The sequence below is a fragment of the Crocuta crocuta genome, unplaced genomic scaffold (genome assembly GCF_008692635.1).
Source record: "Crocuta crocuta isolate KB4526 unplaced genomic scaffold, BGI_CrCroc_1.0 scaffold36, whole genome shotgun sequence".
In the NCBI taxonomy this organism is placed as follows: Eukaryota; Metazoa; Chordata; class Mammalia; order Carnivora; family Hyaenidae; genus Crocuta; species Crocuta crocuta.
In genome coordinates, this window is record NW_027532203.1 from 12,396,359 (window position 1) to 12,416,073 (window position 19,715).

Below are 19,715 nucleotides of genomic sequence, written 5' to 3' on the forward strand. Positions count from 1 at the left end.
AAAAAAAGAGGGGCACCTGGGTGGCTCATTCAGTTAAGTTGTCTGACTTCAGCTCAGGTCATGATCTCACTGTTCATGAATTTGAGCCCCACATCGGGCTCTCTGAAGATAGACAGAGTCCACTTTGGATCTTTGTCCCCTTTTCTCTGCCCCTTCCCACCTCATTCTCTCTCTCTCTCTCTCTCTCTCAACTGTAAATAAACATTTAAAATATGTACATATAGGGGCCCCTAGTTGGCTCAGTTGGTTAAGCATTCAACTTCGGCTCAGGTCATGATCTCACAGTCAATGGGTTCCAGCCCGGAGTCGGGCTCTGTTGGCAGCTCAGAGCTCGGACCCTGCTTTGGATTCTGTGTCTCCCTCTCTCTCTGCCACTCCCCTGCTTGTGCTCTGTCTCTCTCTCAAAAATAAATAAAAACACTTAAAATATATACTTATAAATTAATTTTAAAAGTCACAGAAAGCAATGTGTTTGGATATTTTCCTGGATCTAAGTTTGAATGTGCTTCTTAACAAGCTATGTTAGCTTTATATACCTCCTGAGTGAAATATTTAGGCCTTTAACACCCTCAGTGTCTTTGTCTGTAAAATGGATATGATACTTATTTTTTACAGATATTTTCAGAATTAAAGAAAATACATAGAAAATAACCATCTCAGCACCTGACAGGGAATAAATCAAAATCAAAACCAAAGCACTATCATTTGACAAGTTATCTAAGACTCATAGTTTTTTGGAAAGGGAGTCACATAAATTTAAATTATCGCTGATTCATTGTTTTTGGAAAAATATTAAGCACTTCTGATATAACTTGAATCTCAGGGGAGGAACTCATCAAAAGTGTTTAAATAGCACTTTCTGTTAAATATTCTCTTATAAGTGAAAGAAATAAGATTTCCTTGAAGTAATTTTTGCATTTACTACAAAGGAATGAGGCAAGTATTAAAAGGTCAGGACTTTCTGTATCAAACTTTTACTTTAAATTTTTTAATTTAAAAAGTCATTTTACAGTAGTATCTCAATATGCCCTTTCTGTACTTAATAAATTAATTGATTGGACTAAATTAACCTTTTATGTGAGAGCTTACAATGAAGACAGTTGGAGATAGCACGGATTTTATTAACATGACTTACATTTAACAGTTCACCATTTCTGACAAACAGTTTCACTCATACAGAGCAGTATTCCTAATGAACATTTTTAAAACCTTGTAAGCTAGAATTTTTCAAATTTCTACTCATTTCTTTTTCCTCCCCACCCAGAAAGACATCATGTTTCAAGTCAGAAAGTAATCACTCTGGACTCTGCTGAACATTAGTGAGATTATATCGATGCCATTTGCCTTAGAGAGTTAGGGATCATGGGGACTTCCATTATAAATCTTTGATTTCGGGCCTTTATGACGTCCTCATAAAAGTTCCCATCAGTTTGAAACTTGACATTCAAGGTCTTTCATTAATTTCTCATTCTCAATTCAAAGGCTGAACAATCAGAATATTTGACATCAAATGGGCAGTTAAGAAAGTCAAGTGAAATGGAATTTTCTGATATCGTTGACCCTCATTATTTGTGGTAATTTGTTCTATAGCATTGTTGTAAACACTGAATGAAGGAATACTAAGTATTGCTGCTGGAGACAATGCAGTGTTAGGTTCCTGGGAGCCCATGGTTACATTTTTGTCAGTCAATACATAACCTTGTTTTATATGTGTTTCTGTTTAAAGACACTTTATTTAATACATAATGTTCATTCATTGACATTGAACTCACAGTCAACAACATTATAACTCATGCTTGAGTGAAGCTTAATTAATACACACATTTTCTCCATAAGGTACAGCATATAGCCTTTTGCATGTAGGAACAGTAAACAGCACTTTAGCAGTACACTTAAGGCCACTTTAAACACTCAAACCACCACTAAACTACCCACAAAACTGAAAAATTGGCACTACCTACACTGTAGAAAGGACACTTGTTTACACTGTGGGAGCTGACACAATAAGGGGAGGGTCACCTTGTTCATTTCAGCTGAGTTCATGAACCTTGGGCTACTCAAATTTTTGGCTGCTCTGCTATGTCCACAAATGACCATAAAAGCACTACAGGTATTGATTTGGGTGGTTAAAAAAAATTCTGGCAGTCAGTGAATTCACAATAACAATCTGCAAATAATGACAATCAACCATATATTTCAACACAGCAAAAGACTGATCCAAATTAGGAAGAATTTTATTCCATTTATTTATTTTAGAAGTTAAGTTTTTAAAATGTTTTTATTTATTTCTGAGAGAGAGAGAGACAGAGAGAGAGAGAGACAGAGAGAGAGAGATAGCATGAGCAGGGGAGAGTCAGAGAGAGAGGGAGACAGAATCTGAAACAGGCTCCAGGCTCTGAGCTTGCTGTCAGCACAGAGCGTGTCACAGGGCTTGAACCCACGAACCGTGAGATCATGACCTGAGCTGAAGTCAGATGCTTAACGACTGAGCCACCCAGGTGCTCCCAAAATTTTAGAGCTCACCAATCTAGGTCACTACAGTTAAGAGTTCTGAAAGACATCCCGACTCTGGAAGAGGTGAGATGGCATGTACAACATTTTGGGCTTCAGAAGCTATATGATGTAATTCAGAGATTTGCAAATATCTTTCAGGACACTGTAATTATTTCATGAGATAACAGATGCAACACACTGGCCACAGGCCCTGACACAGGATTGGCGCTCAATAGACATTAACATATTGTTCAATATAATTCATTCTAGGCGATCTTTCCAAATTAAAGAAAAATATAGTGTCCTAATATATCTGTTCCTGGTGTTACCATAATAGTGTGGGTATCCTGTGTCTGATTAATCAAAGATCTAGATGTGTTTCATTAAAATTGGTGAGAAGGTAATTAAATTTTGAGAAATCACGGGCATTCCATCCATTTTTTCATGATGTTTGATTATAATAAAAGTTTCATCCTTTTTCTACTACATTTAATAAAAATAAATATATACTTCATAACCTTATAGGCCTAAAGTCTCAGGTATTAGTTGGAAAATTTGTTTCATGAAATAATAATGTCTTTAATTTTTATAGTACCTGGGAGAGAACAGATCCAATGATGGCTTGGGGACTGGACTTCTTTCCTACAATTGCAGTCTTCCCTGATAACAATTTTTTTTTATTAGAACACTTTGAGCCCAACATATGTCTCAATAATTTTACAGGTCTTTGAATTTGAGCAGAAATTCCTATGGCACTGAATATTTCATAACATCTCCCCCTGGAATAAAGTGCTATATAGTCAATCAGCTGGAAGAAATTTTACAGATAATCTAGCCCAATGTTCCCTAAAATGAAATATTAATCAGCATTATGGGGTAGAGAGGAAGTTCCTTGGTCAATTAAGTTGGAAAACATATTTCTTTTCTCAAATCTTAGAATTTTGAACATGCTAATGTAAACTGTGAATTAATAGGAGAGATAGGGGAGGCATAGTAAAGAATACACCCCATTATCCTAGAAAAATGTACTGAAGATACAGTTAGGTGCTGGGGATATGAGGCTGTAATCCAAACATGGATGGACCTTGAGGGCATTATACTAATGAAATAAATCAGAGATAGAAAGACAAATACTGCATGATGTCACTTGTATGTGGAATCTGAAAAAGCTGAAGTCATAGAAACAGAGAGTAGTAGAACGGTCGCTACCAAGACTGGGGTTTGGGGGAATTGGGGAGATGTTGGTCAAAACGTATAAATTCTCTGTTATCACACGAATAAATTCAGGGGTGACAATGTACATCCTGGTGACTATGGTTAATAATACTGTACTATATGCTTGAAAGGTGCATAGATTATAAATCTTAAATTTTCTCATTACAAAAATTAAATGGTAATTGTGTGATGTGATGGGGGTATCCGCTAATACTATGGTGGTGATTGTTTTACCATCTATAAGTGTAGCAAATTAACACACTGTACACTCTAAAGTCATACAGTGTTATTTGTATATTATACCTCAGTAAAGCTGAGGGGATAATGATTGGCAGAGAAAATTCATGAAAGGATTCAAGCAGGCAAAAAGAAAACCATGAAGAGGTACATACAGTAGTGATGTAGCCTTAGGGCTGCCCAACTAGTTAGAACAGAGAAGAAAAAAATCAATATTTTTTAAATGGCCTATCTTTTCAATTCCCAAAACATGTACCTTTTCTGGGTCATTTCTCACCTGGGATCAACCCATACCTCTTAGAAGGAAGTACTGAAAACTCCATTTCTGAGCTATTTTTCCTGGAAGAACAGAGAAGGAGCAAAAGCAAGGCTATCGAGTCACTAAAAAGTATTTATAGGGCCATGCTTACATTGCTTCATAATAATTTGCGTGTCATTGTCTTCTTATATATTGTCTGGTCTGAGAACAGTTTTCAAATTAGAGTATTGTGGGGAGGCAGTTGAGTAGGAGAATCCTAGGCTTGCCTCCTCCCAAGAACACAACTAAGTAGGTATCAAATTAGAATATTGTGATTGTACCCCCACTTGCACACCCCTCAAAGAGGCCAGACTGTTGGTCTCATGGAGGTTACAACTTACTGGAAAAGATGTATTAAACAGATCATGAAGTAAATAAATATAAAAATAAAGCTATATTTGGTATTTTTAAAAAGTAGAGTTCAATAGAAAGATGCAATATGAGAACATAATAGTCCTTGGAGGAAGAGGGAGGTCATGAAAGTCCTCAATACAGATGTAACATTGAGGGAGAATCATGGAGTATCCTAGGAGTTAGCTCCTATTTCTTTACAAGAGAACTGAGAGAATATCATGTGTCTGGAACTTTGGGAACAAAAGGGAAATGGCACAAAACGAGGCTGGAAAGAGAAACAAGACCCAGTTCATTCAAGAGGCTTGTAGGTCACATTCAGTTATCCTCAGAACAATCACAGACCATTTAAGGGCTTTCAGGAAGGAAAGGGTTGGTGATGGAAATGGAGAGACCAGCTAAGAAGATGTTAACTGTCTCCAGGTGAGAAAGAGTGATAGCTTCAACTGACATGGTGGCCATGGAAGTCAAGCAAAGTAAACAGGTGCACAATACAATCTGAAAGTAAATAATCAAAGCATATTGCATATGGGGGAGATAAAAAGGAAGCATCAGGTTTAGACTTAAGTGATTGTCCTATGTCTGAAATGAGGGAGAGGATGAAAGACCAAAGAAGGAAAAACAAAAACTCAGTCTTGACTATGTTAGGGTTGAGATCTTATGATAAATTACAAAGAGGTAGCTAGAAGGTCTGTATTAAAAATATAAATTTGGGAGTTGGCACATATATGGGAGTGGACAAGGTCACTAAATCAAAAGCAAAGAGTCAGCAGAGATGCTTTCTCAAGACTAACACCTCTAGTGTTCAAGTAGCAGGGGAGAACCTGGCAAAAAAAGGAGTGAGTGGCCAACCAAACTTCCCAATACTTATTTGACCATGGACCACTTTTTCTTAGGGCTTCTCATGGGACCCATTTACCTTGGAACAGTCTTTGGGGAATGGTGATCTAGATTAGTGGTTTTTAACTGAGGAGACGTTGCTTCCTAAAGGGAAATTTGATAAAGTCTAGAGGCAGTTTTGGTTCTTAAAACATGGTAGAGGGGAAATACTCCTGGCATGTAGTGTGTAAAGGCCAGGGATGCACAGGACAAGACCGACAACAACAACAAAAATTATCCAGTCTCAAATGGCAATAGTTCTGAGGTAGAGGAATCTTGATCTACTTTAACATTTTCTATGTTCAGATGAAAAATTAAGATCCCAAGAGTTTAAGTGTCTTGATTCACACAGTCCTAATCCTTGGCAAAGTAGTTCAAATAACTGGGGGTTAGGATTAGTCTGGGATCTTTAAAATCATTTGCAGTAGATAATGGTTGGATGGCAGATAGGCAGAGCCTCTTATAGACTAAAACTGAAGACCCTGGACCACTCCACCTACCTTTCTATGAATGATGTAACCTTTTATTTTTGGACCTTTCCTTTGACATTAAGGTGTCTTTGCTGAGTGCTTACAATAGCTCACCAACCTCAGACTGATCATTTCATGCAAATATGGAAGAGCTTTTATGTACACCTTATCTAGATTAGTTAAAATCTTATTGCATTCTGAAAATAATAAAACAAAAGTTTTTAAGAGTAAGGGTCAAATCATGGTCTTTTCTCCCACACAAACAGTATAAGTCATGTTTCACAGAACACCTAATATGAATCTGAATATTTAAGAATGGATAATATGGATTGTTAGTAATATTTCACTAAAGCATCAACCTATCAAACTTAATTTGCTTTTTAAAGGTTGAGATCAATACAACCACATATTTGTAGGGACTGTAGATGTCATAACAAAAATTGCTAATTTTATAAATTACAGGAAGAGCCATCAACAAAAAAGAAATTGGTAATTTATCTTTCCCAATGAGAACAGCAGGATTGAAGTGATTTTCACTGTTGTTATTCATACAAATATAAACTACAAAATCACATTTTCAGAAGTTGAAGATTTTCCTGCTTTAAGAATGTGGACCATAAAATTGAAAACACCATAAAAGTAAAATACTACCATATCAGTACATATTAGCTTTGATTCTACCTGTCATCAGAAAATAATATAGGAAGCCTCTTCAGTTTTCTCAATTTAATTAAGGGCTTCCAACTGCAAGAGTAAACATAAACTATAGCTTTGTTTTTCTTTATTTGAATTCCAAGAGTGCATTTTTAAAAGAGTGGCATGCAGTAAGAGAAAGTAAGTGATTAGTGAGGTCTAAATTTATTTGCAACTAGCTTGAGTATCTTGACAATAAGCCATTATTCTATTATAATTCTTTGAAGGATGAATACAGGAAGTGTAGAGAGAGATAGGAAAACTCTATAATTCTGTCAGTCTAAGAGGTGATATATGAAATTTTCCTTGTATATGAGGCTCAAAAACTCAGATTTTGAAGTGTTTTTTGTTGATTCAGCCTAGGTTGTGTGGGTTTGGAGTTTTATCAATTGAGATTTCATTTGTACATTGAATTGGAAATTATAACCCTTCTTAAGGCATAAGACATTAGCCTTCTTAAGGGATAGGATATTAACCAGAACTTTAATTAGAAAGGTAGGGTTTTTCAGATGCCTTTGCTGATTTCCTTGTAATAACCTAAGCTAAAGTCAAATTACATATTTACCACCATTTATCAGTTAGCAAAATAGAATGGGAAACAGATTGAGTTTGTCCTCCACCACCCATGTCTGTCAGAGGTTATCAATTCAATCAAGTAGCCTGCAATAATTCATTATTCTGGTAAAGATTCTAGAAATGACTGAGGTGCTTTGTTCATCCCATTCATTTAACATGAAATACCTAAAACATCATTAAGTGATGCAGAAAATTGAGAAGGGGTGATGGGCAATGATCTATCTAAACTGGTGCAAAGTCACTGCCTATTGTTCCTCTATTTTATCTTCATGACTTTCTCTAGTGAGATAATGTGTATCAGACTAAATTTAATTGCAATTATTTTTCTGACTAGGAATCTTAAATGATAAAAAAAGAGAAAGAGAATAGAATAACATGCATTCTCCTTAATTACTGTCATTCTCTTCATCTGAGGTCTGACTCCTGTGAAAAGTTCTTGCTGACTTACTTGTTAGCATCAAATTTGGTCTGGGGTTTCTCTTCAGAAACCTCACTGTATTTTGAAGTACAAATTCAAATAGTCAATACCAAACTTTTAAATTCTATCTGAAATTAGGACTGCTATATTTAGTAATTAAAAATACAGAAGGCTCAGTCAAATTTCAATTATTTGTAGTTGCCTATACATGTGCACCTTGGGATCCATATGTACATTGAGATAGAAATTCCTTGCAATATTTTCCACTATCTCATATTTTGAGGCAATTAGAAATGATTCAAATTGTACTGGCTTCCTGTATTTTTACTTGCTAAACTTGACAATTCTATCCAAAATTAGAATTTTAGAACATGTGGTTTAAGAGAATGCATAGTTCTATGTTTGTGGCTTACACTTGCTCCGCCTTTAACACACATGAACACTGCTTACTAGAGGGTACAAATGGTGAAGGGATAACTGTTCCTTCTCAATTAACCATTCCAACTCTCTCTTAATTTCTTGGTACTCTGTCTCTTCAAAAAACACTATCCTGTGTAAGTATAGATAGTCTTGCCCTTAGTGGTGGATGAATTCCAATTTGAAACCTATAGAAATAATATCTGAAAATTAGCTCTGCAGGATAACTCTAAAAAGGGGATAATATGAATTCTTGGCATGGACTCTAAACCTAGAACCTATCTCAGTGCAAAAAACACTACAATGTTGTTTCCCCACACAATTTCAATGATGACCTTCTTTTACCCTTCCTCACATCCCTGGGATTTTTCTCATTCTCTTTCATCTTCCAGGAGTGTATTCCTCTGCCTTGTCTACATGGGTAATTCTCCCTCTTCATTTGTTGCTCTTGTGAGGGGTCTAGTTTTCAATCTGTGTGCATAGTTCATAGCAAGCATGCTGCACGCAGTGAGGGCTTAGGAGCATTTCTAAATGATTGTATGACTGCATGAAGTGTGTTTGGCATATTGTTGACTCTTTCTGAAGCAAAAACAAAAATGAGTTGATAAAACTTGCACAGTTTGGGGAAGGGAACCATCATTATCTAAACCTACTGAAGGAGCATGCCCTTCATCTGTTTTCAGTCCCAACACATCCTTCCTCTCAGATTCCTGTTGTGAGCTCCTTCATTTCTCCCTTGTGTGTCTGTCAGTCTGGAAACTACCAGAGCCAGGCATCAGCTATAGCAGGTGTCTAAACCTCAAATACCTATAGGAGACAATAATGCTACTTAATGTGGGAAGAGGATGTGTGTACAAGACAATAGGAGGTGATGAGGATTGTAGCAACCTAGAGAGAACATACTGGGTATAAGCTAAACAGTCTGATTAGAATATGTTTAGGAAGCTTAAATGTAAGAACTTATACTTATCTGGTTAAGTAAAGTGCTTTAATAGCAGAGGAGGGTATGCCTGGTCATTAGAAAAGAAGAGTCAACAGGTAAATACACATTCCTGAATCTACCACTGGACAGAGGAGGGGATACTGAGCCTTTAAATGGAACATCTGGTCTACTGTGCAGATATATGTCTTCTTTGAGAAAATAGATGCATTAAGGTATTATTGCCTATAATAGGAAATAATCACTTAACTGAACATCTTATTCCAATTTCTCACTCAGCAAGCAACTTTTAGATTGCAGTTTGGCTTCCCATATGGATTTTTATTTTTATTAATTTTTTTAATGTTTATTTATTGTTGAGAGACAGACAGAGCATGAGTGGGGGAGGGGCAGAGAGAGAGAGAGACCGAATCTGAAGCAGCCTCCAGGCTCTGAGCCATCAGCACAGAGACTGATGTGGAGCTCAAACTCACAAGTTGTGAGATCATGACCTGAGCCGAAGCCAGAAGCTTAAGAGACTGAGCCATGCAGGCACTCCAACCTATATGAATTTTTAAATAGAAGACCACCCAAATGGATATTTATCTATTCAGTAATCAAATTTCTCATGAAAACATGCTAAAATGGTTTTATAAACATTTTGTGTTATTTTAATAAAATAAAATACTATACAGTATTAAAGATAAGTGAAGGAGTATTTGTAAACACATAAATAAATCTTAAAAACAAAATTAGGGGTGGGAGAGGCAAGATGGCAGAAAAGTAGAGATATCCATATATTTTACATGACCCCATCTCTCAAATGGAGAAGGCCTGAAGCTATAGGAACCCTTACAGAATCCAGGAGTTTGGGAGGAAAAGGAGACAAAATCCGCTGAGAAAACAACCTTATAGGTGTGTGAGTGTGAACTGGGGAAGATAAAAATGGGCTGGGACCGGGGACACGGAGGGAGAGGTGGGAGCCCCCTTTGTGGGCAGCCACAGTGAGTAGAGGGGTAAAGAGTGGCTGAAACTGCTCAAGAAATTGTCCCCGTCCCTAGAGAAGAGAAAAACCTTGGCTCAGGACACAGAGGGATCCGATTTCCTGCTGTCCAGCTGACCCTAGGCTGGACGCACTGGTCCCAGGCGACCCCGGGAGAAACTGCTCCTTGCTCACTAGCTCTACCTGGAGGGGATGCAGAGGCGCCTGAAGCCGTGTCGCTGTGCTTCTGGCTCCGCTTGATTCCCAGGCGGGAGGTGAGAGGCTTGAAACTGCTCAGAGGAACTCGCTTGGGAGTTTATATTTCGGGTCATATCAATGGGGCACGCAGACTAAGATCTGGAAACGAGGCTTGGCTTGGATTATAGAGCATGGCCCACCTTGGCTATGTCCATGACACAGGGAGATTGGACCCAAAGGAGCTACCTCAAGAAACAAGCCAAAGTACACATGATGGAGAGTCCCAAATACCACTATGAGTAGGGAAATAAAATAACCAAGGTCTCAACAAGAGAGACCAAGAGACACCATTCAAAGAACACTTCTTGAATGGACAGGTACTGGACAGTCAAAGAGCCTTCTTTGGTACAGCAGCACTCACAGATGCAGAGTGCATAACAAGCTTTTAAAACTAACAAGAGATAGAAAGCTAACTGAAATGATGAAATGGAAGAACTCTTCTCTAAAGAAATTCCAGGAAGAAATGACAGCCAAAGAACTGCTCAAAACATTTATAAGCAACATAACTGAACAAGAATTTATAACAATAGTCATAAAATTAATTGCTGGGATTGAAAAAGGCATGGAAGACATCAGAGAAACTGTTGCTACAAAGACTATGGAGCTTAAAAATGGTTGTGATGAATTAAAAAATGCTATAAATGAGGTGCATAATAAAATGGAGGCATCCAATGCACGGATTGAAGAGGCAGAAAGGAGAATAAGGGATTTAGAAGATGCAATTATAGAAAAAGAGGAAGCTGAGAAAAAGAGAGATAAACTGATCCAGGAACACAAAAGGAGAGTTCAAGGGCTCAGTGATACAATCAAACAGAATAATATCTATATCATAGGAATTCCAAAAGAGGAAGAGTGAGGGAAAGGCGCTGAAGTAGTTCTTGAACAAATTATAACAGAGAACTTCCCCAATCTGGGGAAGGAAACAAACATTGAAATCCAAGAGAGACATAGGACTCCCCTCAGATGTAACTTGAATCGATCTTCTGCGTGACATATAGTGAAACTGGCAAAATATAAGGACAAAGAGAGAATTCTGAAAGCAGCTAGGGATAAAAGGGAAACCTATCAGAGTGTTACAAACCTATCTACTGAGACTTGGCAGGCCAGAAAGGAATGGCAGGAGATCTTCAATGTGATGAACAGAAAAAAATGTGCCGCCAAGAATCCTCTATCCAGCAAGCCTGTCATTTAGAATAGAAGGAGAGATAAAAGTCTTTCCAAATAAACAAAAATTGAATGAATTCGTCACCACTAAACCAGTACTACAAGAAATCCTGAGGGGGACTCTCTGAGGGAAGTGTTGCAAGGAACGCAAGGTATCAGAGTGACCACCACAAGCATGAATCCTACAAAGGACACAATGACTCTAAACCCATATTTTTCAATAATAACACTGGAGGTAAATGGGCTAAATGCCCCAATCAAAAGACATAGGGTAGCAGAATGGATTAAAAAAAACCCAAAATCCATCTATTTGCTATCTACAAGAAACTCACTTTAGACCTGAGGTCCACTTCAGATTGAAAGTAATGGATGGAGAAATATATACCATGCTACTGGAAGTCAAAAGAAAGCTGGAGTAGCTATACTTACATCAGACAAACTGGATGTCAAAGTTAAGGCAGTAACAAGGGATGAAGAAGGGCATAATATAATAATTACAAGTTCTATCCATCAGGAAGAGCTAACAATTATAAATATCTATGCACCGAATATGGAAGCACCTAAATACATAAAGCAATTAATCACAAACAGGAACAATCTTACGGATAAGATTGTGTTAATAGCAGGGGACTTTAATACTCCACTTACAGCAATGGATAGATCAACTAGACAGAAATACACTAAAGTAACAATGGACTTGAATGACACATTGGACTAGGTGGAATTGACAAATATATTTAGAACTCTACATCCTGAAGCCATGGAATTCACTTTCTTCTCAAGTGCGCATGGCACCTTCTCCAAGATAGATCACATACTGGGACATAAATCAGCGCTCAATAAATATAAAAGACTTGAGATTATACCATGCACACTTTCAGATCACAATGCTATGAAATTTGAAATCAACCACAGGAAAAAGTCTGGAAAACCTCCAAAAACTAAAGAACAAATGGGCCAATCAGGCAATTTGAGAAGAAATTAAAAATATTTGGAAACAAATGAAAATGAAAATACAACAATTCAAACTCTATGGGATGTGGCAAAGACGTCTTAAGAGGAAAGTTCATTGCACTCCAGGACTATTTCAAGAAATTAGAAAAAGCGCAAGTGCAAAATCTAACAGCTCACCTAAAGGAACTAGAGGGAGAGCAACAAGAGCACCCCAAGCCCAGTAGAAGAAGAGAAATAATAAAAATCAGGGCAGAAATAAACAATATAAAAACCGAAAAACACAGTTGAACAGATCAATGAAACCAAGAGTTGGTTTTTTGAAAAAATAAACAAAATTGACAAACCTCTAGCCAGGCTTCTCTAAAAGAAGAGAAAGCACTCAAATAGACAAAATCATTAATGAACATGGACTTATTACAACCAACCCCTCAGAAATACAAGAAATTATCAGGGAATACTATGAAAAATTATATGTTTTTTTTTTTAATTTTTTTTATTTTTTAAAATTTANCGCTGGGCTGGCGGCTCCTGAAGTCCTGCGAATCTCCAGGCCTTTCAATTCCACCTGCCAAGAGGAGCCCTTCCCAGAGCCCGCAGCCGGTCGCACCTCAGCTGGGCAACTCCTCTCCAGCCTTTCTGGGGATTGCCTCCCTCAACCCCAAAGGTTCCAGACTCCTAGCTCCTTCCTGAGCTCTGGATGGCATGAAGTCCCAGTCAACTGGTCTGTCTGGTCATCCTTTTAGTCGCATATATTGATAACATTCCTGATCTGGAACTTGAACTCTGGAACCGTGAGATCGTGACCTGAGCCAAATTCAGATGTTTACTGACTGAGCCACCCAGGCACCCAGCAAGAAGATTGTAAAGAATGATTGTAGTACTAAATGTATTGCTGGAGCCTCTGCTAAGGTTTCTTCATCAGCGCAGGAGCCACTGAAAAATTATATGTTAACAAACTGGACAACTTAGAAGAAATGGACAAATTCTTAAACACACACTCACTACCAAAATTCACATGGGAAGAGATAGAAAATCTGAACAGACCCATAACTAGTGAAGAAATTGAATCTGTTATCAAAAATCTCCCAACAAATAAAATTCCTGGACCAGATGGTTTCCCTGGGGAATTCTGCCAGACATTTAAAACAGAATTAATACCCATTCTTCTCAAGCTATTCCAAAAAATAGAAATCGAAGGAAAACTTCTGGACTAATTTTATGAAGCCAGCATCACTTTGATTCCCAAGCCAGACAGAGAACCGGCAAAAAAGGAGACCTACAGGCCAATACCCTTGATGAATATGGATGCAAACATCCTCAACAAGATACTTGTAAATCTAATGCAACAGCACATAAAAAGAATTATCCACCAAGATCAAGTGGGATTCATTCCTGGGTTACAGGACTGGTTCAATATTCACAAATCAATCAGTGTGATACATCACATCAACAAAAGAAAAGATAAAAACCCATATTATCCTGTCTATAGATGCAGAAAACGCATTTGACAAAATACAGCATCCCTTCTTAAAAAGGCCCTTGAGAAAATCAGGATAGAAGGAACTTACTTATCATCATAAAAGCCATCTATGAGAAGCCCTCAGCTAACATCATCCTCAATGGGGAAAAACTGAGAGCTTTCCCCCTGAGATCAGGAACACGACAGGGATGTCCACTCTCACCACTGTTGTTTAACATAGTGCTGGAAGTCCTAGCATCAGCCATCAGACAACAAAAGGAAATCAAAGGCATCAGAATTGGCAAAGAGGAAGTCAAACTTTCACTCTTCGCAGACGACATGATACTCTACATGGAAAACCCAACAGACTCCACCAGAAGCCTACTAGAACTGATTCATGAATTCAGCCAAGTTGCAGGGTACAAAATCAACATACAGAAATCGGTTGCATTTTTATACACCAACAATGAAGCAACAGAAAGAGAAATCAAGAAACTAATCCCATTCACAATTGCACAAAAAACCATAAAATATCTAGGAATAAACCTAATCAAGGATATAAGAGATCTGTATGATGAAAACTATAGAAAACTTATGAAGGAAATTGAAGAAGACACAAAAAAATGGAAAAACATTCCATGCTCATGGATTGGAAGAATAAATATTGTTAAAATCATTACTACCGAAAGCAATCTACACGTTCAATGCAATCCCAACCAACACTGCACCAGCATACTTCTCAAAACTAGAACAAACTATCCTAAAATTTGTATGGAACCACAAAAGACTCCGAATAGCCAAAGTAATATTGAAGAAGAAAACCAAAACGGGAGGCATCACTATCCCAGACTTTAGCCTCTACTACAAAGCTGTCATCATCAAGACAGTATAGTATTGGCACAAAAACAGACACATAGACCAGTGGAATAGAATAGAGAACTCAGAATTGGACCCAAAAATGTATGGCCAACTAATCTTTGACAAAGCAGGAAAGAGTATCCAATGGAAAAAAGACGGCCTCTTTAACAGATGGTGCTAGGAGAACTGGACAGCGACATGCAGAAGAATGAAACAAGATCATTTTCTCACACCATACACAAAAATAAACTCNTATTGGGACCTCATCAAGATAAAAAGCTTCTGCACAGCAAACAATTCATAAAACGAATTGGTAATTGATGGAATAGGAAAAGATAGTTGCAAAGAACATATCAGATAAAGGGCTAGTATCCAAAACCTATAAGGAACTCACNTGAGGGTGTTATGCTGAGCAAAATAAGTTAGGCAGAAAGGGACGGATACCACGTGTTTGCATGTATAGGAGGATTAGGAGGAACTTATCGGAGCTCCATGGGGGAGGAGAAGGTGAAAAATATTTGGGAGAGGGTGGGAGGCAAACCATGAAAGACTCTTGAAGGCTGACAACAAAATGAGGGCTGACGGTGGGGAGAAGATTAGAGTTATGATGGGCATAGAGGGCACTTGTTGGGATGAACACTGGGTGTTATATGGAAACCAACTTGACAATAAACTATTAAAAAATAAATAAAAACCAGTAATTAAAGATGAATGCAAGGTGCAACAAGGTACATATCATATGATACCATTTTTATAAAGTGATAAACATGTAGAATAATTTTATAATGTTTAGGGGTATGTATCTATACGGTAAAAACCATATTTGGGAGAGTGGTTCCATCAATGAGGAATGGAGGAAATGGTAGAGAAGCATGTGATAAGGCAGATCATATAAAAGATTTCAATTATATGTTGAATATTTTATATCTTAACCTTGCTGATGAGTACACAAGTTTTCATATTTGTATTTTGAATATGTGAACTATATTCTTAGCAAAGAAAACCAAACAACAGAAACTAAACACATTTTTAAAAACCTATGAAAGGAACTTATAATATATACATCAGTCCCTTAGAAGTTTGTCTAATATTAATCCATTCCCCCAAAGTTTCTATTTCAGCAAAACTGAGGACAAGATCCTAGAAGACAACTCCAACACCAACACCAACAGCTTCTTCTGTGTAGTTCTAGATACTTTTTCTGTCTGGCCAAACCTCAAATATGTGAATGGTCCATTAGGATGAGCAGAAATAAATGTTTAATTTTTAGAGTGTGAAGAAAAATTAGCAGTAAGTTGCTAGAGGATTCTGAAGAGTAAATTCTCCAAAGAGAAAGTCCTAGTGATTTCAGTTTAGGAAACTGAGTGGGTTTCAGTTCAATCTTCCTTAGAGATCATCTTTTTCTAATAATATTAAGTTTTTGAAGACATTTTATTACTTTATTTCTTTAATGTGAGAGGGAGAGAGAATGGGAGAGGACAGGAGAGATGGGGACAGAGAATCTAAAGCAGGCTCTGTGCTGACAGCAGCAAGCCTGATGTGGGGCTCAAACTCATGTTTCGTGAGATCGTAATCTCAGGCAAAGTCAGACACTCAACCGACTGAGCCACCCAGGTACTCCTGGAAATATTTGAAATACATATAACACTTTAAAATCTAGATATTATATTATTAATAGCCCTGAATGCTTTATAAAGTTTTCCATGTTTGAATTTTTCAATTGACTGTTTTGTGAATTCAACTCTCACTGACATTATCTCCTGGTAGAATGGATACTTCTATTATCCCCACTAAAACCCTATGGGATTCATAACACTTTCAGTAAGTAAAAAAATTGCCTCAGCCGCTCTAGAATTAAACAGTTAATTAATATAACTAATCCAATAGAATCTAATTGATAGTCTTACCATTGAGAGTGCTTCTGTCAATCAAATTAGTATCAACTGGCCAATAACCTCCATCTCCATGACGACCTATTTATTGGGAAAACACAAGCATGTTAGTGGATAGACAGCATGAAAACATAATGAAACAGACAAAAATGAATATTTTAAAACACCCAAACAATTGAACAAGGTATTTTGGCTACTTCAAAGAAAGTCTGACACTATTAATACCATTATGCTTTGTGAGAAAATGTTATTTTCTATGTGTCAGAAAAATCTGTCATGAAAATAGACTCTTTTAAACAAGCTAAATTCAATTATTCTCTGAAAAGTTGCTCCCCCTTTTCTTTCTTTTTTTCTTCCAATCTTCTTGTAAAAGTGTCTCCAGAAGGTATAGCAGTGGTTTGAGTCTCAATGTAACATCTCAGAACAGAAAGGGTGCTTGCTGGTCATGGCTCCTAGAGAGGCAGACCCCACCTCTTTCATGGTGCAAGAGGTCCATCCATCTGACTTGACTTTGTGGCAAATTATCATTGTTACTCTGCAAGGGGACTGAGTGTTTTGTCTTATAACTGGGTTTTGAGTAGTCCTTGTGGTTTGTGCAAGGCAGGTGTCTGGGAACGAGATACTAGAAAGGGGGTAAAGAATGGGGTGATGACACAACACATATTCCTATTCTGATTTTTTCTTAGAAACACAGCAAGGTGAAAGAAGGCTTCTTTAACATCACATTATTGCAAACACTGCTTTCCAGTAGGGGTGCAACAGTTGTAAAAGCAGTAGTGAAGAGAATTGAGCCAGAAATAATCAGAATTGTGCTATCATCTGAATTTCATGAATGATATTTCACCACAGGTAATACCTTTGTCTATTGGTACATTTGTAGGACTGTAATTAGTTTTTATAGGTTTTGAATTCTCGAATGTCTATTAGGTAGACAATTTATAGGAAGACATTCGGGAGTTAAATTGATATGTGAGCACATAGGAGAATACAGCTAATATTCCATTTATTCACTTCAGAGAGTTATTTCTGAAAGCAGTTATAATCAGTGGGTGATTTAGAGGAAGCCAACTGAGGTAGTTGGCTACAATAACATAGGATGTTTTCTCACATTGCTTAGAGTTTATTTCTCTTCTTTCAAGTCCTGCTCTTGTGACATTCTTTGGCATCCTAGACAATCATCTTGCTAAAGCTTTCCCAAGATCCCATCATTTTATTTGCAAAACAGTTGTGAGCAAACAACCCAAATCTTGTTAACAGACTATACATTCAGAATTTTAAAAATTCTTTTCATATCAAGTTGGAACTGAAGTTAGGATGTCAAGCTTCCAACAAACAATGCATAAATTAATCCAATCACATCATATTCTGTTTTCAGCATAAGTTGGTAAATATAAAATCTGCTGACCAGTGACTGTGTTCTCCTGTAAGAGTAGGCAGGAGAGAAGCAAATGAAATAAGCAGCCATTTGAACATTTTGGTTGGCTGACTAAAATGTTCACAAGCCTTTCCCCAAACACCTTGCTTGTGTGAATGACACATTTGGGGTTTCAATAAGTAGAGGATAAACTTTGCCCATGGGACATTGTAAGATCAATGTTGGAAGAAATGAAGTGAGACGGAAGTTCTGTATGAATATTAAGATAGCTTTTCTCACATCTGAAAGCAACTAGATTGCAAAGCAATCAGCCAAAAGAGATGCTAACAGTCCCATCACTTAGGCCAGTAAAGCAATAAATGATTCCTGGTGGGAGTAATCCTGTACTGGCTGGAAATTAGGTAAATAGTCTGTGGAGGATTTTCTTTTTCCTCTAGCATCCTGACAAATGTCTTTTTAATGAAGTTTCTCAGCCTCCCAGCTAGTTTGTGGGAAGATGCAAAAACAAGCCCACAAGCACATCCATATATTACTCAGACACAAAGCTCTATGGGTATAGCACTTCTTGGATTTAGTGAAGCTATTGATTACATTGTGAATTTCAATAGGTGGGAGAAAATCAGATGTCCTAATGGTTAGGCTCCATGTCAGATAAAGGAATTCTGGACCTGCTTTCGAAATAAGAGAGGGCAGCTTAAAACTTGAGCATTCTATCCACACAATCTAGTATATTGACATTGCTTAACTTTTTGTTGGTTATAATTAGATTGATACCAGAAAAGAAAATTAAGTAACTCTTAACAAACCCAACAGAAAGTACTTTAAAGGAACTTGATATCATCAACAAGCAAGATTGGATTTATGGTAATTTAGAGTCTTGGAACCGCTTCACTAAGGAAACACAAAATGCATTTCTGGGATACTGGTAAGTCCGGGGATTTCTTCATCTAAAGATTGAGAATCGGGGCGCCTGGGTGGCTCAGTCAGTTAAGCGTTCGACTTCAGCTCAGGTCATGATCTCATGGTTTGTGGGTTCGAGCCCGGTGTCAGGCTCGGTGCTGACAGCTAGGTCAGAGCCTGGAGCCTGTTTCAGATTCTGTATCTCCCTCTCTCTCTCTGACCCTCCCCTGCTCACACTGTCTCTCTCTCTTTCAGAAATTAAAAAAAAATATATACAACTTAAAAAAATATAAAGACATGAAAATCAAATTTTAGCTTTGTGTGTGGGTATGTTTCTACATTCTAAAATATGTCTTTCAACTTCCAGAAAGCTTTCCTTTATGGATAAATAATAATCTAAAACAAAATATTCTCCCACTGCTTTAAGGCAAGAACCACAAAGTTGTCAAATGAGAGGACACTGAAGACCAAAGAGGACTCTGAGTGCTATTGCTTGCATGTCAAAGCATTTTTAAGGGCTCTTTGATGTGGATCAAATATTAAATGTGTTTATTAACTTTGCTAATTTAATAGGAACTGATCTAGGGAAACAGAACAGATGAACGGGATTCTGCAAGATGGAAAGTCAGTTGACGCAAAAGTATAAATTACTGTCTGATCCCAGAGGTCTTAGTTTTATTAACAGAGCATAAAACTGGTAACAGTTTGCTCAGAATTTATTAGAGGCCTACTAAATGTAAGACACAGTCCTAGATCCTTGAGGAAATGGTAATATAAAAATATATATTAGGTAAGGATCTGGCCATGACAGATCAAGTTGGTTCACTGTATTCAGATCCTAGATACTATCTAAAAACTAACTGCAGATGGTTTTTAATTTTTACCGGATTTAAAGATTTAAGAATAA

At 37.3% G+C, this 19,715-nt stretch overlaps 1 protein-coding gene across 1 annotated transcript in view; it reads right to left on the reverse strand.

Annotated features, from left to right (window-relative positions):
* The window catches only part of DCC (DCC netrin 1 receptor), a 750,532-nt gene that overhangs the window by 75,156 nt on the left and 655,661 nt on the right, over window positions 1–19,715 (reverse strand). The window contains exon 22 of the mRNA XM_077777558.1: window positions 16,549–16,614. Within this exon, the coding sequence (XP_077633684.1) occupies window positions 16,549–16,614 (66 nt within the window). The remainder of the gene's footprint in view (window positions 1–16,548; window positions 16,615–19,715) is intronic.